The sequence below is a fragment of the Zalophus californianus genome, chromosome 3, assembly GCF_009762305.2.
Source record: "Zalophus californianus isolate mZalCal1 chromosome 3, mZalCal1.pri.v2, whole genome shotgun sequence".
NCBI classification, from domain to species: Eukaryota; Metazoa; Chordata; class Mammalia; order Carnivora; family Otariidae; genus Zalophus; species Zalophus californianus.
Window position 1 is genome coordinate 565,108 of NC_045597.1, and position 22,731 is coordinate 587,838.

Here is a 22,731-nt window from a genome sequence, read left to right on the forward strand (position 1 = left end):
TTTTCACAAACTCAAAGCAAGCCTCTTGTCTTCATTTTATGTGGTCTGGGTAGTGCCCGCAAACCCAACTCATATTTAGGTTTAATTCCACGTTTTCAAATTGAGGTCTGCCTTGCAGGCCGTTCTGCTGTCCATCTCTTCTGGGTGAGGCTCGCCTGCCTGTGCGCCGGCCACCCTGGCAGGGAGGAGGAGCCCAGGAGGCTGAGCTCGTCAGCGGAGCGCTCCTATCCAGGAAGCTAATCCAGGAAGACCGTGGACGAGTGCACACGCGCTGGCCGTGAGGGTGGCGTAGGAAGCCCAGCACAGGCGTCGACGAGCTGTTCTGGGCAGGTGTCCATCGGCACCCCAGTCGGCACCCCAGCTGTCCTGCGAGCGCTCTCTGCCGTGCGCTCTAAGCCCTGTGGGGTCATCCCAGCGTCCGTGCCACGTGGGGCCAGCTCCAGACGTCCCTCCTGCATCTTGGTGTGCAGGTGACTGTCCACTGCGCCCTGGGCCTCTGGTGCCATGTTAGCGACCTGGCTCTCCCTGGACGAACCTATCTGGGCAGCTGTCCCCCAACACAGTGCCATGGGAAGGGGCACCAGCTCACTACTTCCCTCGCCGCCGCCCACACCGGGAGGACGCAGGGAGAAGGGTGGGGAGGGACTCGTTCCCACGGGGCGGGGACGAAAGCTCAGCCCCCGCCCCTCAGCACCGCACTGTGGGGGGACGCAGCACCTTGTCACAGCTGAGGGAGGGTGGAGGTCCAGGACCCACTCAGCCTTGCTGGTGTGCTGGGGCTGGGCTGTGGGGGTCCCTTGCTGCTGATAGGCCCTGCCTCCCGGGGCTGGCTCCCTCATGGCCCTGCGGCTGGAGGGCCCCTCCTCCCGGGGCCGCTTTCCTCTGTGCCCGTGGCAGCCTCTCTGGTGCCTGGCCTGGATCCCGGGAGGCAGAAGCTGTCCTCCTCAGTCCAGGTCAGCCGGCTGCTTCCTCCTCTCCAGCCTCAGCTTTCCTAGGTGTGTCCTGTGCGCCACCCTCGCAGGTGCCGCGGGGGGAGGACGAGAGCCCGCCATGCCCAGAACCAGAGCTGGCTTCGTGCTGTCCTGAAACGGGGAGGTGGCTTACGCTCCCGGCCCTCTGGGTGACGTGCAGTCCCACTCCAGCCTTCCCTGCAAAGGCAGAGTGACCATCAAGGACACTGCTGCTGGTGGCACCCACAGGAGTAAGGACAGCCAGACCAGCTGCCACGAGCCCCCACGACAGCCCCGCTGATCTGAGGCCCTCTTCATCCCAGGCTCCTAGGGCCCTGCATGGAGACGAGCAGAAAAAGGGTCTAGCCTAATTTACAATGGGTGCTGGGTCATGCATGGTCATGGAGGAAGCATGTGCACGCCCAGGTGGACGGGTGTCTCAGCACCTGTCATAGATGTGGGCACAGCATGGCATGGGAGGGGCACGCAACAGGTGCACAGCAGAGCCCAGACAGGAGAAAGACACGGCCCCCATGCTTCTCTGCAGCGTCTCGTACAACACTCGGCACCTGCACTTCCCTGCACGCAGCGCGGCTCGTCCTGCCCAGCCTCTGTCAGCCACTGTGTCCATCAGCACCGCCCCGCATGGCCTCTGGTCCACCTCTGTCCAGGGCAGCCACAATGCCACCTGCTTACGCAGTGTCTCAAACAGCTGTGTGGAAAGGAAAGGACTACACCTGTAAACACTCTAACCACTGTGAGAAGCAGTCCAAAGCCACACGAGGCACCATGATAGGGGCCCAGGTGGAGGTGTGCAGATCCAGGTGCCTGGGAATTCAAAGTCTGACAAAGAGGGGCACTGCAAGCAATTTTTAAAATCCTATAGTCATAAAGAGATGAGAGGCAGATTGTGTGTGTGCATGTCTGTGCGTGTGTGCGCATGTATATAAGCATGTGTGCAAGTGTATATACACATGCGTGTGTACCTGTGTGTGCACGTGTGTATGTGTATCTGCATGTATGCGAGTGTGTACCCGTATGCAAGTGTGCACGTGTGTATCTGCATGTGTGCATGTGTGTATCTGCATGTGTGCAAGTGTGTACCTGTATGCAAGTGTGTGCATGCGTATCTGCATGTGTGCAAGTGTGTACCTGTATGCAAGTGTGTGCGTATGTATCTGCATGTGTGCAAGTGTGTACCTGTATGCAAGTGTGTGTGTATCTGCATGTGTGCACGTGTGTCTGCATGTGTGTGCGTGCGAGTGTGTGCACATGTGTATCTGCGTGTGTGCCTGTGTGTGCACGTGTGCACAGGCGTGTCTGCCTAGCTATACGTGCACGTATGCGCATAGACGTGTGTGACTTTGAAAGAACATAACGAGCATATCATAAACATAATCCAGAATCCATCCTCCGTTTACCTTTTATTTTTGCCTTTTCCTGCTTGAATAGAAACTGCATTTTTTTTTTACAAACAAAAAGTTGCACTGAGTCCTTCTGATCCCAGGATCTCCAGGGTCCCTCTGCTGCCTGGCCACCATGGCGCATGTCTGGACAACCCCCCCCACCACCACCACGAAGGTGATTCTTGCCAGGCTACACCCAAGTGCCTGAAGCCAGCCACCCTGTGGGGGTGTCGAGGCCGGTTTCTGAAGACTGTTGGCGGCTGTGGTGTGCGGGACACAGTAGGGGCAGTGAGGATGGCTTCTCTGCAGGGGATCCCCCCTTAGGCCTAGTGTGGGCAGCCCCCAAGCCAGAGACAAGCCAGCAGCCGACCCAAAGGTCCTGACAGCCTCCCGAGGCTGAGCGTCCTGGACGGGCGATGTGTCCCCTGGGCCCAGGCCACAGCTGAGGGGAGGACCGTCATGCGTGTGGGACTGTGCCAGGTCGGGGGCTGTGCCTGGAAGACCACCCACAGCAGAGAGACACCTGAGCCAGTGAAGAAACCCCCAGGTACTGACCATCCCCCCAACTGGACCCCCAGGAGCGCTCAGGGGGAGGGTGGAGGCATCCCATAGGAGCTGCAATGTCCACAAGGGCTGGGCATCTCACATCAGTGCCTTGAGACCGTTAAAGTGTGTGCAGCGTCGCCTCCAAATGGGCGAGAGCAGGGGGTAGGGGCCCTGGGGCAAAGACTGCTTCTGGACAGACTGAGAGGCAGCCGAAGTCATGGTTACCTCCACCAGACCCGCTAGTTCAGTGGAATAACCAGCTACTTGCTAACACACGACATCTATAATCTGCAACAGGCACAGCAGATCTGGCAAACCACACTGAATAATTTGAATCTACGTGCAGCCCCTGCGATATTTGGGACACACACTAAAAACAGTATTTGCTGTTCATCTGAAATCCAGATGCACCTGACACCCTGTTCTATCTGGTGGTCCAGGCAGACAGGGCCCCGAGGCCAGATGCTGGGGCTCCCAGCTGGCGGGGAGGGCAGACCTCCAACCACATGGCTGCTGGAATCACTCTGTCCAGGGGGTACCTAGGACAGATTCTATGGGTTTAGAAAAGCCAGAAACAGGTCTTTCTTTTCCAAAATGTAGAGAAGTGACACGTTGGCCACTACCTAGTTGATGTGCACCGTCCTGGTTTAGGGGGGCGCAGCAGCTTGTCCCTGGTCCTGGGTCGCCTGCAGGGACGTGCCAAGGGGCACTTCTAGGTCACATGCCCGAAAGCACTAGACACCTCTCCAGGCCCATCCGGAGCATTCCTTGCCTCTGGTGGGCCACGCACACGACCAGAACACAAGGATCTTTCTGGTCCAAGGGTGCTTCCAAGGCAGAGGCTTCACGTGCATAACGTCTCTTCTGAAGAACACACACAATTCTCTCCATCCCCTGCCGGCCGCTGCACCCCGAACAACCGTGTGCCACACATGAGGCTGGGGACACAGCGTCGTCCTGAACCAAGCAGGAGGGAGGGTCCCAAGCAGTGACCCTCCAGGGCTCTGGGCTGCAGAGCCCCTGTTCCCCTGAGGGTGGCGGGGGAGCGGACCACATGCGGACGTCTGCAGGTAACACAGCCCTAAACACATGGGGATGAGGGCAATGGCCCCCCAACACTCGGTACTGACACTCGGTGCTTACAGTCTGAGGGCGGGGATGCCCCGCACACTCTGTGCTGACGGCCTGAGGGTGGGGGTGCCCTGCACACTGTGCTGACGGCCTGAGGGTGGGGGTGCCCTGCACACCTGGGGTAGGCTCTCCTGAGGCAGCTGGGAAAGTAGGCTGTGAGCCCAGCACAGGGACTAGAACGGGTTAGGACCCTGTCTTTCGTGCTCCCTCGCAGGTCCCCACATCAACCCCCCCAGATAGTTAAATGACACCGTCTTCCCATGTGATCCACACATGCAACCAGCATCTCACAGCCCCATCACGTGCCTCTCTGCCTGGACCAGCATGTGACACATGTGTGAGCTGCAGGGACTCAGAAGTTCTTCCCTAGGAGAGGAACAGACCCTCCTGGAAAGTACTCCACAGGCCCTAAACCACAGCTCCTCCCCGGGCTTGGTCCCACCGGAGCCCTCAGAGCAGTATGGGATTCCCAGGCCAATGCCACCAAATCCCAACATAGGAGTGAACATCGTGAGAGGCCCCTCTACAGTGTTCTTCCCATTAGAATGTGTAAAGCATTTGGGAAACTTTGAGGTTAAAGGTGAAGCTGGAAACATGGGAGCTGGTGAGGACGGTGCCTTAGGGCTTCAGGCCAGAGGGAGGGCACATTGTGTAAGGGTGAGGACCCCACTGTAGACGCTGTTGCTGGTGGGGATCCGGGGACGGCCTGTCCCCGGCCATCAGCCAGCCTGCCCCAAGCTTGCCCAGGAGAGGAGCTTGAGAAAGGGCTTTGCCGGGAGGCAGAGTCGCGTGGTAAGCAGGTGCTCGGGGTGGACAGAGAATTCCCGCACACCTATCTGCCCAGGAGGTGGGCAGCTTTGGGGCCAGGTGCCATCAGCTGGAGATGTTCTTAGGACAAAGAAAAGCCAAGGGGGAGACTGCTGGGGTCACTCTCACCCCCCCGCCCCATGCTTTCCCCTCTTCCGGGACACCTGGGCCGCAGCCCGGGCAAGGCAACCCCTTGGAGCCTGCACCGTTCAGCACCTGGCAGATGCCAGCATCACCAACATGCAGACGGTGACCGGCTCGGGGGGCCAGAAGCTGGGCACAACCCAGGCCTCTCTGCTGGTGCCCGTGAGCCCACGGGCCATGGTTTGCCAACCCCTGAGCCAGCCAGGAGAAGGCCTCCCACCAAGGGCAGGGCTCTGGGAAGCTGCCAGGAACACACACAGCATCCTCTGGTATGAGCAGCCCTTCACCCTGGCGGCACACACCGCTGCTGGCTGAGACACCCACAAGAGTCCTTGAGTTGTGCATGGCGCTCTGGTCCATCTGGGAACCACTGTTGTGTCTTTCTGAGTGAAATGGGGCAAAGGAAGCAGACTATTTACAGGCTGGACATCTGTCCACTCCTTGCCTGTCCCCTGACAGCGCTGCGGGAGCCCAGCGACTCACACAGGTGCTTTCACCCCTGTGGGCCACAGAGCTCCCTTTTCCTACACATTTAGGACACCAGACACATCCCAGACTTGGACGCTGAGGCTGCCTCCTCCACAGCAACCCCCTTCATGTCATCGGGCATCTGCCCATCAGAGCGCCACACATTCAGCTCTGCGAACACGCCCATCTCGATCATCTCCTCCTGCCAGGGAATGGGGCAATTGCCAGTCGCGAATTCCTGGAAGAACTCCGCATCGGCTTTGTCGAAGGTCACGCCCTTGACGGTGGAGAAGGTGCCCACATCCTGGATGTTCTTGGCATAGACCGTCCTGGAGTCCGGGACAAAGGGAGGCGTCAGCATCCCTGTGAGGAGAGAGAGCACAGGACGTACAACGCGTGGATGGAAGGGAACAGCCGTGTACTCAGTGAGCAGGGTCGCCCAGCCCAGGGTGTCCCGGCGGCTCAAGAAAGGTCTCCAGGTGCCCCACGGCCCACTGAACAAGACGCAAGAGCCTCAGCGTCCTGGCTGGATGCGCTTCCCTGGGGGCCCATGGCGAAGGATGGTGTGGTCTGACCTGCGTCCTCACGCCAGCCTCCCCAGGGGCTTCACTGTCTGCAGGTGGGACACCTCGAACCCAGCAGCCTCAGGACTGAGCTCCCTGTTTTCTTTCCAAAGCTGGCATCTCTCCCAACCTGCTCAGGAGCCCTGGTGCCTTAGTCACCAGATACAGAATGCCGGCCACGTGATCCCCATCGGCCCTAGTGCCCTTCCCTTCCATGCGGCTCCTGGGCTGAGCATCCTGCCAGACCCATGCAGTGGCCTTGGAACCCACCCTAGCCCCAGCCTCTCCCGGCTCCTGGCTTCCCCAAGCAGAGCCCCTTCCGTGCAAGTGTAACTTCTCTCCTCGGGCCCCTGCGGGGAGTCCCGTGTTCACATGGCCTCCTGTAGGCTCTGGGGGTGGGGCCATGTCCACACACATGCACCTGTGTGCAGCATTCCGCACCCAACACCTGACAACACACGCTGGTTGAATGAACAAGTTTCTCCCCAGCGGACAGCTGGAGGAATTCTGCACAGTCTCGGATCAGGGGCTCCTTAAAAGTATGGGCATAGAAATTCACAGCAGCGGGTTTGGATCCTCAGTTCAAAGGTAAGCAGCATGTCCCCCACGCATCCCATCCAGCCTCCACCAACCCAAGAAACCTGTATGTTAACACCAGGCCTGGACCTCCCGATGGACCCACCCTTCCCCACAGCCCCCCAGGTCCAAAGACATGTGGACGTACCCGCCTCCAGCTGTCTCCAGTTAATATCTTTGAAGAGGGGGTTGGCACGGAGCCCATCACATGTCCCGTCTCTGAACCCCAGGCGCTTCTCAGGGTCCTTCTCCAGCAGCGCCTCGCAGAAGTCCTTGCTGGCCTGGCTGAACTTGTCCGAGTACTTGACCGCCTCAGAGAGGATCCTCTGCTTCAGCTCCTTGTTCTCCACCTACGCAGCAGGACACGCCACGTCACGCGAAGCCCGCTGAGCCCACAGAGGTCTGTGCCCGGCTCGGCCAGCCTACTTCCCGGGAAGACCCCAGGCAGAGGTGGTGGGTGGAGGTGAGGGGCGGAGGTGAGGGATGGAGGTGAGGGGTGGAGGTGAAGGCGGAGGTGAGGGGTGGAGGTGAGGGGTGGAGGTGAGGGGCGGAGGTGAGGGGCGGAGGTAAGGGGCAGTGGTGAGAGGTGGAGGTGAGGGGTGGAGGTGAAGGCGGAGGTGAGGGATGGAGGTGAGGGGCGGAGGTGAGGGGTGGAAGTGAAGGCGGAGGCGACGGCAGAGGTGAGGGGCAGAGGTGGTGAGGGGCGGAGGTGGCGCCGGCCCTGAGTGTGTGTCCCCGCCCCAGCATATGAGTATGTAAAGGGCTCCTGCAGTCCGAGGAGCGAAGCCCTGACGGTGCTGGTCAAGGGTGGGGTGTGGGGCCCGGGGAGCTCTGGTCGGGGCCTGGGCGCATTGACGGAACCATCCTTCACCCTCTGGAGAGAACAGGAAAGTGACAAAGAGCCGACTTACAGACCGAGCGGGCACAGGTCTCCTGATAGGTACTAACAGCCAGTCTGTGGTGCCTGATTGCGTCCGCTTTACGGAGTATAATCTACATACCACAGAAGCCCGTTCCCAGTGACGGGGTGAAGGGCCTGGACAGTCAGCAGGGAGCCCCACGAGGACCCCAGATGCGCCCTGTGCCCTTTGCAGCCCATCACCACCGCAGCTCGGGGAACACTGGCCGTCTGCTCTCACCACACGCTAGATTTGCCTTTCCTAAAATTGCACAGCAACGGGCCCACCCACAGTTACTCTCCAGGTCTGACCCTCGCCCTCCTGCAGGCCGTGAGACAAGGAGCCACGGTGGGCCGCCATGTGCTTCTTGCCTGAGCGCATCAGGCTCATTCACACACAGAAAACCGGGGTTCTGGTCAGGCCGTGGTCAGTGAGCGCTCTGTGCTGGGGCCTCTCCTGTGGCCCGAGGCCAGGCCCCTACGCATGGTCCCACACCACACTGCCTCATCTTGTTCTTCCGAGTGGTTGCAAGTCAGGAGAGAGAGCGGGTGAGCAGAGTCAGGGCGGACGTGCGGAGACACGGCGCAGCTACGTGTTAGCCACGTGAGACCCTCTGCTCTCGGAAGACCGGGGACGTGGTTTGTTCTCACAGCTGTCCCAGGACCAGAGTGGGCCTGCAGACGGACACACCAGGAGACCCCACAGAAGAAAGTGAAGGGCGTGACCTCCGGGTGCATCTACAGACTACTGTTTACACGGCCCCGCGATGCCCCCTCGGCTCTGGTTCCCTCACACCCGGCCAACCGCCGTGCCTCGGAGCCGCCTGCACCACCCGGCAAGAAGAGGCTGGCTTTTCTCCGTTCGATCGGAACAGCAGATGAGGCCCCCAGATGCCGTCTATGGGCACACCTCTTCATTGTACTTCAAGAAAACTGCATCTTCACAAATGGAAGGTTTACGGCAACACTGCCTCGAGCGAGTCTGTCGGCACCATTTTTCCCACAGCCTGTGCTCACTTCATGTCTCTGTCACATTCTGGTGACTCTCACAATATTTCAAACGTGTTCATTATTACTACAGTTTTTACATCTGCAGCCAGTGATCACAACTCACTGAAAACCCTGAGGACGGTTAGCTATCAAGTGTTTGTTAATCAAGGTACACCGACGATTTTTTAGACACACCACCACTGCACACTCAGGAGACTCCAGCTTGCTGTAAACATAACTGTTATGTGCACCGGGAAACCAAGAAGTTCATTTGACTCGCTTGACCATGGCATCTGCCTTATTGCAGTGGTCTGAGCTGGACCCACGAGGTCTCCAAGGTGAGCCTGTATTTGTGGCTCTGGGGGCTGTACCAGGAGCACCCCCCACTAGACTCTGGGGCAGACAGTGCAGGAGGAGGGCATGGGGCCCCGGGGTCAGGGCACAGCGATGCGATGCCCACTGCCCCCTATTCAGAAAGGCTGACGGGCCAGACGGAGGGCTCGCTGGTCTGCAGTAGAAGCACGAAGCGGGGGAGGGACTGGCTTGGCCTGGGTGGGGGGCTGCGGGCTGCTCGTGGGGGTGGGTTTGGGGAGGTCCAGGCACGGCTGGTCCTAAAATGCATCCTACTGTGGGAGGCTCCATGAGATGAGGACACCGTGTCCCCTCTCCTGCCCAGAAGGATTTACCACAAGAACCCTCGTGCTCTAGGCCTGAACAGCGGCCGCCACACGGAGGGTGGTCACAGAGCAGCTGCCGGACACATGCTGAGTGACCTCCTACCTTCTCTCCTCGGGCACGGAAGGGCCCTCTGGCTGCGATCATCTCATACAGCGTGACGCCCAGGGCGAAGTAGTCCACAGAGAAGTCGTACTCCTCGCCCCGCAACAGCTCGGGGGCCATGAAACCTGCCGGGCAAGAACCGCGCACAGACTCAGTCAGACGCAGGGCCTGGTGGTGAGCACGTACCCTGCCCGGGCAGGTGCGTGACAGACAGCGCCACATGCACGGCTGTGGGCTCCGCGCCCTGTCCCTTCTGTGGTGGGGCTGCCCGGTGCACCACGTGGTGGGGAGCAGCATCCCGGCCCACACCAGTACTTGGAGCCCCCAGTTGTCGCACCCAAAAATGTTTCCAGACATTGCTGAGTGTCTCTTTCAGGCTAAACTGCCCCTGGCTAAGCAGCTTCCTCACATAAGCTGTGAAGCTCCATCTCCCTGGGGCACGCCATGGCAGACAGGCACAACGGTGAGCCGTGGCGTCGTAGGTGTGTGTGGTCAGGCAGTACTGGCCCCTTCCCGAAAGGGCACAGAAGGACCAGTTTAAGCCAACACACCCCAAAGAGCTGTCCAGACGCCCACCACTGCCAGATCTGTGCCACATTCGGGGAGCTGGGGCACGGGTGACTTCTGTGCCTGACGGCTTCAGACATTCTGAGGAAGGAAAGCTAACGTGTCTGTTGATTTCTGGTCCCTTCTGGCCCTCGATACACCATGCTCACAGCCAGTATCCGAGAGCGGATGTGCTCAGCAACAGCAGTCAAGCTGATGTGACCACAGACTCACCCCGCCCCTTAGAGGTCGCAGGTGTGGAATTCCATAGACCCTCCTGGCCCCGACATCCCTTCACCCCTTTGTAGGTCCCCTTTTCCAGGAATTACACTATTGTTTAGATGGCTCAGATGCTGTAAGAAAGACACGTTTAACAGCCCACCACTTCTAGATTAAAACAGGGTCTGGGAGAAAGGCACAGCAGGCCGCAGGGAGGGGATCCATTTCTGCAGCAAACACCCCAGTGGCGCCTCTGGTCTGCTGTCCAACTCAATCTGGGTAACACATCATTTTGTATCCCGAGGACCTACATGACACCTGGGACAAAGTAAGTACCAGTAAACGTCTGTCACCTGAACGAGCAGGTGAGTGACTGAGTGAATGAGTGAGTGAGCACGTGAGTGAGTGAGCAGGTGAGTGAGTGAGTGAGCAGGTGAGTGAGTGAGTGAATGAGTGAGTGAGTGAGCAGGTGAGTGAGTGAGTGAATGAGTGAGTGAGCACGTGAGTGAGTGAGCAGGTGAGTGAGTGAGTGAGCAGGTGAGTGAGTGAGTGAATGAGTGAGTGAGCAGGTGAGTGAGTGAGTGAGCAGGTGAATGAGTGAGTGAGCAGGTGAGTGAGTGAGTGAATGAGTGAGTGAGCAGGTGAATGAGTGAGTGAGCAGGTGAGTGAGTGAGTGAATGAGTGAGTGAGCAGGTGAGTGAGTGAGTGAGCAGGTGAGTGAGTGAGTGAGCAGGTGAGTGAGTGAGTGAATGAGTGAGTGAGCAGGTGAATGAGTGAGTGAGCAGGTGAGTGAGTGAGTGAATGAGTGAGTGAGCAGGTGAGTGAGTGAGTGAGCAGGTGAGTGAGTGAGTGAATGAGTGAGTGAGCAGGTGAGTGAGTGAGTGAGCAGGTGAGTGAGTGAGTGAGCAGGTGAATGAGTGAGTGAGCAGGTAAGTGCGTGAGTGAGGTGAGTGGGTGAGTGAATGAGTGAGTGAGCAGGTAAGTGCGTGAGTGAGTGAGTGAGTGAGTGAGTGAGCAGGTGAGTGAGTGAGTGAGCAGGTGAGTGAGTGAGTGAGTGAGTGAGGGAGCAGATGAGTGGGTGAGCAGATGAATGAGTGAGTGAACACTCCTCAGTCTAGTTATTAATCCCTCCTCACGTGGCCCCAGGCCCATGTCCGGGCTGGAAACCCTGTGGGTTCAGAAGGCACACTCACAGCCCCTCTGTGCCCGATCATGGCTCACTGAGTGTGTGCAGGGGCTCGGCAGCAGGGGCCCAGCAGGCAGGGTGCAGGGAGGCCAGCAAGAGGGACACAGTACGCTGCACCCCAACCTATACCCTAACCTTCCCATCTACTGCGTCTCTTTGCAGGTCACACCCTGCACCTGACCCCAAATGCTCAAAAGATGCGTCCTCTGCTTCCTCTGCTCAGAGAAAGGCAGTGGCCACAGCAAAACCGGGGGTGGGGGGCCCTCTGGCGGCCGGCAGGGCCCTCACACTCAGAGTCGGACTACTTGGAATCCAGCCTGTGGTGCCTTATTCTCTGGGGCTTTCTCCCAATGATTTGAATCACCCTAAAATATGTGAGGAGTGTTTCCACTCACATGGTCGCACTCAGAGCAGGAACTTCATAGATTCTGGACAAGGATCTGGAAAACTCAGATAGGAAGGACCTTCCCTAAATGAAGCCCCAGATGAGGACAGAGCCGCAGGGACAAACCCAAAAAGGGCCCAGAGCACAGGACAGGAGGATCCAGAGACACAAAACAAGGTCCAAGTGGCCCCAAATCCCAGTGGCAGCAGTTTCTCCTCAAAGCCAAATCAACCCGGGAGGCACCTGCTGAGAATCCTTGGACCTTCCGGAACCTGGAAGGGCAGGGGACTGACCCCCAGGTGCCGCAGACCAGAGGCAGCATCGTGGCACTGACCCCCCCTGCAGTCCGGGCTGCCTGCTGTGTCCACCCCGACTCTGGAGGGTCCCCTCTGTCGTCCGCAGCGCTTCTTCCCTCCCCGCCTGGGCTGAGTTGAAGTGGGGGGGCAGCAGAACGTGTTGTGCATGCACACACACACGCACACCCGGACACATATACACGCAAACACAGACACACATGTGCATGTGCACACACACGCACACACACAGACACATGCGCACACAATATTCATACACATGCAAACACAGACACACATGTGCATGTGCACACACGCAAACACACAGACACACGTGCACACACATACATGTGCGTGTGCACACACATGCAAACACACAGACACACGCGCGCGCACATGCAAACAGACACACACGTGCACGCACACACATGCACACATAGATGCATACACATGCAAACACACAGACACACGTGTGCATGCACCCACACACGCACACATACTGGACACGGGCAGCCCCCTCTCCTACAGGGCCACCCCCACCTGCCTCACAGCCCACCCTGGACTCCCTTGAACAGCGAAGGCCCTGGCCACATGGTGGTGGGGGCTGGGTACCCCTCACAGCTCTCCCAGTCTGCCCACCTTGGGGGCGGTGTTAGTACAGTTGAGGGTACAGCTGGTGATCTACTGCAGATCCTCGGGGCTCCAACCAACAGGGCTGGGCACTCCAAACACACTCTGCTAATGTCCAGGAAGCCACTGAAGGCAGAAGCTCCCATCACAGAGGCGGTGGCACGCCAAAGCCAAAAGGTGGGAGGGATCACCCCTGCCAGTGGGTGTCAGCTGCCAGAGGCACATCCACTGGCCACACCGAGTGGTTCTACTACTTGCTATGAGGGATGGGGACCCCAAGGACCCCTACGGCCTCGTTCCCTGCCCCCTGCAAAAGAGGCTGCCCCACCCTTGATTTCAGGTGCTAACCTGGGGTGCCCGCATAGCCCTTGGTCTTGGTCTGCCCGTCCTTCAGCTCCACAGCCAGCCCAAGGTCAGAAATTCGGATATTGCCTAAAAACAAACATGGGCTGAGGTCACCCGCGGCCCCACAGAACAAAGGCACCTGGTGTTCCCTGAGCCTGCAGGAGCCAAGGGCAGCCTCTGCACACACACACACATGCCCACGAACACGCATGTGCAGCACACACCCACCCCAGGGCCCTGAGGCCTCTGCCCTCCCAGCCAGACTACAGAGGGACAGAGGGGCCCCAGCAGCACCCGCCACTGTGATTGGAGGCACAATCCACCCAAAACCGTTTCAAGAATGCCCCACATTTGCATGACTTAGTGACACAAAGGGAGGGTGTCCAAGGGACAGAAAGAAAACCTAGATCTCTGCTACCTTCTGATGAGAATCCCTCAAAAGGCAGAAAGAGGAACCAGCCTATCCTCCTACTGAAGATCCGCTGGGCCACGGAGGAGAGCCTGGCAAGGGGAGTCTGGGCAGGAGGAGGCCAGGGGGGGAAGCTGGGAGGAGGGGAAATGGGGAGTGGGGGAGACTGGGTGAGGGGAACCTGAGAGGGGAGGCCACCTCACCGTCATCGTCTAGAAGTACGTTCTCAGGCTTGAGGTCTCGGTAGACAATGCCCCTCTGATGCAGGTGCTCCAGGCCACTGACGATCTGGGCCGTGTAGAAGACAGCGCGGGGCTCCTGGAAGCCAGGGTTCTGCTCATTCACGTTGTAGATGTGGTACCTGGGGCCAGACCACACAGAGGCCATGCTTCTCTGGCACAGTGAGCAGGGTCCATGGGAAGTAAAATCTCAGGGAACAGTGAGGGCCTCAGGACCCATGCTGTATTAGCAGAGTCTGGTTGTCATGGGGCCTTGGCATCTGCCGGAAGAGCCTGCAGCAATGCCAAGAGCCCCTGGTAGCTGGTGTATGTGCCCTCACAGAACCCCCCACCACAACCGTTAGGAGAGGAGCAGAAGGGAAGAGCACACTGCTCTCCCCACCTCCCTGACCCTCGCCTGCACCGGCTAGGAAATGGACCCTGAAGCCACTTCACCATCGCCAAAGGAGGCAGGGCAGAGGGCAGTGAAGGAAGCCTGGGCAAGCAGCCTGAGTCACCTCAACCACAAGCAGTCAATACAGTGTCTGGGTAAGCATATTGGCTCCAAGCACACGGACTCCTGGGTGGGCCCGCCATGGGTCTCCTTCCAGCTTCCCTCCTCCCCTGGGACTGCGCTTTCTCATCTTTTCCACTATTACATTCTACAGAAAAGTAACACCTAACGAATAAAAGAAACCGACTATTTATAGCAGATAGCCGGCGGCAAGAGGTGGGCCAAGAAAACAGGAGAGAAAACCTCAAATCAGCCACGATGACAAGATAAATGGCTTTTGTATTACGTTTATATTATAGTATAGTGTGGTGTAGTATATGTAGTAGAGTGTAGTACAAGGTAGTGTAGCCTAAGATGCTACAGAAGAGAAGTGTAATGTAGTATAGTGTGACATAGTGTGCTATACTTAAGCACAGAGTACCACAGTGTAATAGAGTACAATGTAGTGCCGCAAGGGGCAGGACAGTATGACACAGCACCATATAGTATAGTAATATAGTATGATACACTTATCAGTCCAGTGTGGTATATAGTAGAGCGTAGCACAGTGTAGCATAGTATGCAGAGTATGGTCCTGTATAGTGTCGTGCGGTATGACATAGCAGGGTGCAGTACGGCATGCTACGGCACAGCGCGGTATCACGTAGCAGGGTGTAGCATAGTGTAATAGAGTGTGGTGTAGTGTAGCATAATGCAGTGTAATGTAGAGTAGTGCAGTATGACACAGTATGGCATAGTATGGTATGGTGTAGTACGTATGGTGTAGTACACAGCAATGTAGTGTAGAATGATATAGTATAATACAGTGTACTATGGTGTATGATGGTGCAGTGTGGTGTGGTACAGTGTAGTAGAGTGTCATACAGTGTAATATCATGTGGTGCAGCATGGTGCAGTGTAATGTAGTATAGGAAGTGGAGTATAGCACAGTGTAGCATGTATGTTGTGGTGTAGTGTAATAGAGAGTAGCATGGTACGGCACAGTGTGGTATGGTGTGCTGGGGTACAGTGTAGTAAAAGTAGCATAGGAGAGAATGGTATAGTATAGAGCAGTATAGTGTAGTATAGTATTATACAGTGTGGTGTAGTGTAGTATAATCTCATATAATGTATTATGGTATAGCATGGTACAGTGTAGTGTGGTGTTTAATATTGTGTACTGTAGTATGGTGTACACGATCTAGTATAGGGTAGTGTAGTGGAGTATGGTATAGTGTAGTGCCACATAGCAATATGTAGTATAATATACCGTAGAATACTGCAGTATGGTGTAGTATGGTGTAGCACAGTGTAGTATGGTGCAGTACAGGGCAGTGTGGTGTAGTACAGTGTAGTATAGTGTAGTACGGTGTAGTATAGGACAGTGCAGTACGATATGGTGTAGTACAGTGTAGCACAGTGTAGTATGGTGCAGTACAGGGCAGTGTGGTGTAGTACAGTGTAGCACAGTGTAATACGGTGCAGTACAGGACAGTGTGGTGTAGCATGGTGCAGTATAGGACAGTATGGCATAGTATGGTGTAGTACAGTGTAGTATGGTGTAGTATGGTGCAGTATGGTGTAGTAGGTGCAGTATAGTGTGGTACGGTGCAGTATAGTGTGGTACAGTGCAGTATGGTGTAGTACGGTGCAGTATGGTGTAGTACGGTGTAGTATGGTGTAGTACGGTGCAGTATGGTGTGGTACGGTGTAGTATAGTGTGGTACGGTGTAGTATAGTGTGGTACGGTGCAGTACAGGGCAGTGTGGTATAGTACAGTGTAGTATAGTGTAGTACGGTGTAGTATAGGACAGTGTGGTATGATATGGTGTAGTACAGTGTAGCATAGTGTAGTATGGTGCAGTACAGGACAGTGGTGTAGTACGGTGTAGTATAGTGCAGTATGGTGTAGCACGGTGCAGTATGGTGCAGTACGGTGCAGTATGGTGTAGTACGGTGCAGTATAGTGTAGTACGGTGTAGTATAGGACAGTGCAGTACGATATGGTGTAGTACAGTGTAGCATAGTGTAGTATGGTGCAGTACAGGACAGTGTGGTGTAGCATAGTGTAGTATGGTGCAGTACAGGACAGTGTGGTGTAGCACAGTGTAGTATGGTGTAGTACGGTGCAGTATGGTGTAGCACGGTGCGGTATGGTGCAGTACGGTGCAGTATGGTGTAGTACGGTGCAGTATAGTGTAGTACAGTGTAGTATAGGACAGTGCAGTACGATATGGTGTAGTACAGTGTAGCATAGTGTAGTATGGTGCCGTACAGGACAGTGTGGTGTAGCACAGTGTAGTATGGTGTAGTATGGTGTAGTACAGGACAGTGTGGTGTGGTATGGTGCAGTATGGTGTGGTACGGTGCAGTATGGTGTGGTACAGTGCAGTATGGTCTGGTACAGTGCAGTATGATGTAGTACGGTGCAGTATGGTGTAGTACAGTGTAGTATAGTGTAGTACGGTGTAGTACAGGACAGTGTGGTGTAGTACAGTGTAGTATAGTGTAGTATGGTGTAGTACAGGACAGTGTGGTGTGGTATGGTGCAGTATGGTGTGGTACGGTGCAGTATGGTGTGGTACAGTGCAGTATGGTCTGGTACAGTGCAGTATGATGTAGTACGGTGCAGTATAGTGTAGTACGGTGCAGTACAGGACAGTATGGTGTAGCATGGTGTAGTATAGTACAGTATGGCATAGTATGGTGTAGTACGGTGCAGTATGGTGTGGTACGGTGCAGTATAGTGTGGTATGATGCAGCATAGTGTAGTACGGTGCAGTATGGTGTAGTACGGTGTAGTATGGTGTAGTACGGTGCAGTATGGTGTAGTACAGTGTAGTATAGTGTGGTATGGTGCAGTACAGGGCAGTATGGTGTAGTATGGTGTAGTATAGTGTAGTACGGTGTAGTATAGGACAGTGCAGTACGATATGGTGTAGTACAGTGTAGCATAGTGTAGTATGGTGCAGTACAGGACAGTGTGGTGTAGCATGGTGTAGTATAGTGTAGTACAGTGCAGTATGGTGTGGTACAGTGCAGTATGGTCTGGTACAGTGCAGTATGATGTAGTACGGTGCAGTATAGTGTAGTACGGTGCAGTACAGGACAGTATGGTGTAGCATGGTGTAGTATAGTACAGTATGGCATAGTATGGTGTAGTACGGTGCAGTATGGTGTGGTACGGTGCAGTATAGTGTGGTATGATGCAGCATAGTGTAGTACGGTGCAGTATGGTGTAGTACGGTGTAGTATGGTGTAGTACGGTGCAGTATGGTGTAGTACAGTGTAGTATAGTGTGGTATGGTGCAGTACAGGGCAGTATGGTGTAGTATGGTGTAGTATAGTGTAGTACGGTGTAGTATAGGACAGTGCAGTACAATATGGTGTAGTACAGTGTAGCATAGTGTAGTATGGTGCAGTACAGGACAGTGTGGTGTAGCATGGTGTAGTATAGTGTAGTACAGTGCAGTATGGTGTAATACAGTGTAGTATAGTGTAGTACGGTACAGTACAGGACAGTGTGGTGTAGTACGGTGCAGTATGGTGTAGTACGGTGCAGTACAGGACAGTGTGGTGTAGTACGGTGCAGTATAGTGTAGTACGGTGCAGTAGTGTAGTATGGTGCAGTACAGTGTAGTACAGTGCAGTACAGTGTAGTATGGTGCAGTACAGGACAGTGTCATGATCATCTCTGCTCTCTTTAAGTCATGTTGTGTGTACTTCCCAGTCTCTTCTCCTCTTCCATGTAGCCTCAGAATTCCCACCTGGAAAATGGGGCCAACAAACACCTGACAGAGCTTCAGTGGGGATGAATCCAGCAGGAAGAATGCAGGCCAAGGTCTTGCACATAACACCAACAGCAGGGGCCCCGTTTGTGTGACACGTGACACTCCTTCAGGTTTCGTACACATACTAATGTACTCTCCACAATGCCCCAAGAACACCAGGATTATTCTTTATCCCCATTTTACAGACCAGCACACAGAGGCGAGAGCGGTCTGATTGCCTGGGTTTCCCCACTGAGAGTCAGTGGTCTGACTTCCCCCAGGAGCCCAGGGCCGGGCCCTCAAACCTCCCACAAATCCAGGGACTGTATCCACTGACCAAAGCCATGGTTCCCGAAGTTGGCTACATCGTGTTTCCAGCTCTGCCACCATCCCCAAGAGCAGGCCATAATGTAGTGCCCCCAGCTGCGCCCCCACCCACCCTGCACTCACCTGCCACCCGACTGCCCTCACCCCGGCGCCTCGTGCTCCTGGCACCTCTACCCCGTGCGGCCACACAACCCAGGTCCCCAGGGACTGGAGGTCCCCCAGGAACTAGAGAGCCATGGGCCAACCTCCCCATGGCCCCGCATTTCATGTAAGACCAAGGACACACCACCTGGAATGTCAGCAACCCGGGGACAGAGGAGCATGTTGATGGGGGCCCAGGGCTTCTCCTTGGTGTCACCATGTTCTCTGCACATGTGGGCAGCCCCCTGGGCCCCCGAGACCCCTCACCAAGCTCGACTGCTCGAACCCTCCTAGCCCCAGCTGCCCCATTTACCTTATGTCGCCTCCATTCATGATAGTCATCACCAGACAGAGGTCAGTTTTGGTTTCAAATGCATAGGCCAGAGAGACTATAAACCTGCTGTGTACCTTTGCTAGAATCTTCTTCTCTACCATAGCACCCTGAAAAGCAAGATGTCAAATCAGTACCCAGGTTTAAGCAGGAAAGTGATGTCACTGAAAAGAGCGAGTACCAGAAAATACCAGAAAATAGCAACAGAGTTGCAAAGTTACTTGACGCAGCTTGCATAAAGCAACTGCAAATAACTTACAGACATGTCTCACTTGTCCCATTCCCAGAGACCAAAGCAATCATGCAAACGTGTGCGTGTACCAAGGACTCCAGGCTTCCTGGAGCCTCCAGCAAGGAGGCAGGAGTCGGACCACCAGCCTTCACAGCACCGGGTGAGGGTCCAGCACGGCCCTTGCTCAGAGCTGACCCTCCTTCCAGCCGTTCCTTACACCTGACCAGCTCGCCCAGACCCGATCCTCCCTCCAGGCCCGTGGACAGCGGACAGCCAGGGGCCCACCAGCACCTGCTCATTTTCTGTCCATTTAACACATTTTTTAAAGTTGTGTTTGGGAAGGGACGGTACAATTCCTTTGTGAAGGAGGAATTCTTGGTGTTCCGGAAGGCCCCTCTGCATCCACACTGCAGGGCAGATTTCGGGTCTTCCTGAGTAATAAGTTCAATGAGGACCCTGAACTCGGGACAGAAGACACTGTGGGTTAGGACGACACGTGGACCGCTGTGAAGGATGCCTGCATGCCCCTGCAGCCCCAAGGGGACAGCACTATCGAGAAACCCCGGGGTGGGCACCCTTGGTGGCTGCTATTTACCCCAAAAGCTGCATTTGCACTGTGTGGCAGGACAGGACGGGAACCACGTAGGACGGGAGGGGAAGTCCTATGACACAGCAGCTTTTGCTGTCCGGCCGAAAGGGAGTCTGACCCCTGTTGGGGACAGGAGACCCCAGGCAGCAACACGCTGTGCCTTGGTCCCCCGTGGCCCGGGGAAGACAAGGCAGATGCTGCCCGGCCTGGCTGGACTCCCAGTGTGCCCTCCATCATAGCACAAGCCAGTGCGTGGAGAGCTCCAGAAAGCCGGGGTAAAGAACCAACAGCCCCTCTTAACACCTACTCCCCGATTTCACGGTAGTAGTGAAAACACAAAGAAGGCTGGCAGGAGGGGCCCCCGCGTGGCTCAGTCGGTTGAGCATCTGAGTCTTGGTTTCGGCTTAGCTCATGCTCAGGGTCATGGGATTGAGCCCCGCATCAGGCTCTATGCTCAGTGCGGAGTCGACTTAAGACTCTGCCCCTCCGCCCCTCCGCCCCTCCGCCCCTCCGCCCCTGCTCGCATGCGCTCTCTCCAAAATAAATCTTTAGGGACACCTGGTGGCTCAGTTGTTGAAGCGTCTGCCTTCGGCTCAGGTCATAATCTCAGGGTCCTGGGATCGAGCCCTGCATTGGGCTCCCTGCTCGGCAGGAAGATTGCTTCTCTCTCCCACTCCCCTACTTGTGTGCTCTCCCTCTCTTTCTCTCTCAAATAAATAAAATCTTTAAAAATAAATAAAATAAATCTCTAAAAAATAGATGTCTGGTGGGATGTGCAGTACCACCCACATCAACAAACACAGAGACCGCCTCTGAGGAGGGGCAAACCCCGTGTGTGTGCAGAGCCAGGCCGGGGGGTGGGTGCAGAGCTGTGGACTGCCCCCTCCATGCCCCGCAGGCCAGACCGTTGGCTCAGGACGAGAAGGCTGCCCAACGGGAGGGGCCCGGTGTCCCCAGGGCTGAGGAGCCAGCCCATGAAGGGCGCTGTATGGGGCTGGACATGGTCCCTGATGCCCTCCCACCGCCATGAATGGCTGGCTGCCCACCTGGTACCCCTTCCTTTTCTTGAGTCTCTTCTTGTTGAGCTTCTTGCACGCATACAGCTTGCCGGTGGCCTTCATCTGGCAGGCGGACACCTCCCCGAAGCCACCTTTCCCCAGGACCCTGAAGTCCAGGAACCAGTCCTCACCCGTCGGCTGGGCCTCCAGCCACTTCCACTGCAGGAACCTCTGGAAATACAGACTGCCCAGGTACTCCTGGAAGGGTGCCTCGCTCAGGTGCGCAAGGGTGGCCTGCAGCAGGGGCTGGAAGAGCCCATCCCCTCTCGCCACAGGCCCCTCCCGGGCCTTCGCCACTGTCCCCTCATCCAGGAAGCTGCAGAAGAGCTTGGCCTGGGGTTCCAGGTACTCGGCCAGGATGGCCCGGGCTTTCTGTGGCCGGAGGTCATCATCTGCTGTGTCATAGTCTTCGATGTCCTTCCAGAGCTCCAGAGCCGGCACATGCCTCTCGTCAGCCCCCAGGAACTGCTGGAACAGCCGCTTGCCGATGGGCTGCTCTGAGCACACACTCGGAAACGCCAGGTCCAGGCTCTCACGGAGGCCCTCACACCTGGACAGTGGGGGCAACTTGAGCTTGGCCAGGTACTTCCTGTCCCGAGAAGATGGGCCACTGCTCCCGTCGAAGCTGCCCCGGGCGGCAATGAAGGCCGAGTTGGCCACCACCGTCTCCAGGGAACCGAAATCCATCCTGGTGCTGGCCTCCCACCGCGTCAGGCACAAGAGGCCTGACCTGCCACCCCAGGCCCGTGCCCCCTGCCCTCCCCAGACAGCAGGCGTCCCAGCAGGTGTGAGGGTGACTGGGGGCCACGCCGGGAGCCGAGGGAACCCAGCTGACACAGCTCTGGCCAAATCCCAGCCCAGGGTCACAGAGCAGGTGCCAAAAAAAGACAATCCCCTAAGCTGCTTCCAGGAGGATTAGACGGCCCCTCCTTCCTGCCGCTTCCTCCTCAGGGCCCACCGGGAAGGACAAACTCCAGACCCCGAAGCATCTCCCTGAAGCTGCCCCGTCGGGCCCCCAGCCCCAGTAGACAGGGCGCCTGCTTGTTCCCTTGCAGGATGGGAGGCCAAACAGAAGGCAGAGGAGCCCAGGAGAAACCCCGACTCAATAAAGATCACTGGGTGGGGGCTTTCCCACTATATTTCATTTTTGTCTCAAAAAAATTCCAAGTGGGAGGAAAAACAGCTGATAACAGGAATTCAGAGAGAAAGAAACCGCGTAGTGAACAGCTTCCTGGGGTGTCTGAGGGTGGAACCACTGTCAGGGGACTAGTTAGTATGTGGGGACCTGGCCTGACACTGACAGTAGCCTGCCTTCAGGTCACCTGCCCGCACGGGGGACCTAAGGTAACCCCAGCACCTGCCGAGGGATCAGCTCCACAGCAGCTCCCTCCCCTCTCCTGGGCTGTGCCAGCAAAGCGTAAATGCCTAGAGAAGCTTCAGGTGAAGTTAGGACTGAAGCAGGAGACCCCCAGCTACACCCAGGGCTGAGGCCCCAAACAGAGAGACGAGTGAGAGGGGAGTAAAGAGGCCTGGGACACACCTGGGGCACACCTGGGACACACCTGGGGGACACACCTGGGGCACAGCCCTGGGGCACACCTGGGGCACACCTGGGGCACACCCCTGGGGGACACCCTGGGGGACACACCTGGGGCACACCTGGGGCACAGCCCTGGGGGACACACCTGGGGCACACACCTGGGGCACACCTGGGGCACAGCCCTGGGGGACACACCTGGGACACACCTGGGGGACACCCCTGGGGGACACACCTGGGGCACACACCTGGGGCACACCTGGGGCACAGCCCTGGGGGACACACCTGGGACACACCTGGGGGACACCCCTGGGGGACACACCTGGGGCACACCCCTGGGGGACACACCTGGGGCACACCTGGGGGACACCCCTGGGGGACACACCTGGGGCACACCCCTGGGGGACACCCTGGGGGACACACCTGGGGCACACCTAGGGCACAGCCCTGGGGGACACACCTGGGGCACACACCTGGGGCACACACCTGGGGCACACCCCTGGGGGACACCCTGGGGGACACACCCAGGGCACACCTGGGGCACAGCCCTGGGGGACACACCTGGGGCACAGCCCTGGGGCACACCCCTGGGGGACACACCTGGGGGACACCCCTGGGGGACACACCTGGGGCACACCTGGGGGACACACCTGGGGCACACACCTGGGGCACACCCTGGGGCACACCCTGGGGGAACCCCCCTGGGGGACACACGTGGGGGACATCTGGGGTTGCCAGGACCCACAGAAGTGTCAGATTCACA

At 56.9% G+C, this 22,731-nt stretch overlaps 1 protein-coding gene across 1 annotated transcript; it reads right to left on the bottom strand.

Annotated features, from left to right (window-relative positions):
• Positions 1-4,096: 4,096 nt before the first annotated feature.
• Positions 4,097-21,118, bottom strand: GRK1 (G protein-coupled receptor kinase 1). Its single transcript, XM_027590419.2, has 7 exons — positions 20,420-21,118; positions 18,535-18,662; positions 13,476-13,633; positions 12,867-12,950; positions 9,260-9,384; positions 6,740-6,941; positions 4,097-5,815 (listed from the first exon to the last, which is right to left on the bottom strand). Exons 1-7 carry the CDS (start codon positions 21,116-21,118, stop codon positions 5,517-5,519), a joined length of 1,695 nt encoding a protein of 564 aa, XP_027446220.1. The 3' UTR covers positions 4,097-5,516.
• Between the last annotated feature and the right edge of the window lie 1,613 nt (positions 21,119-22,731).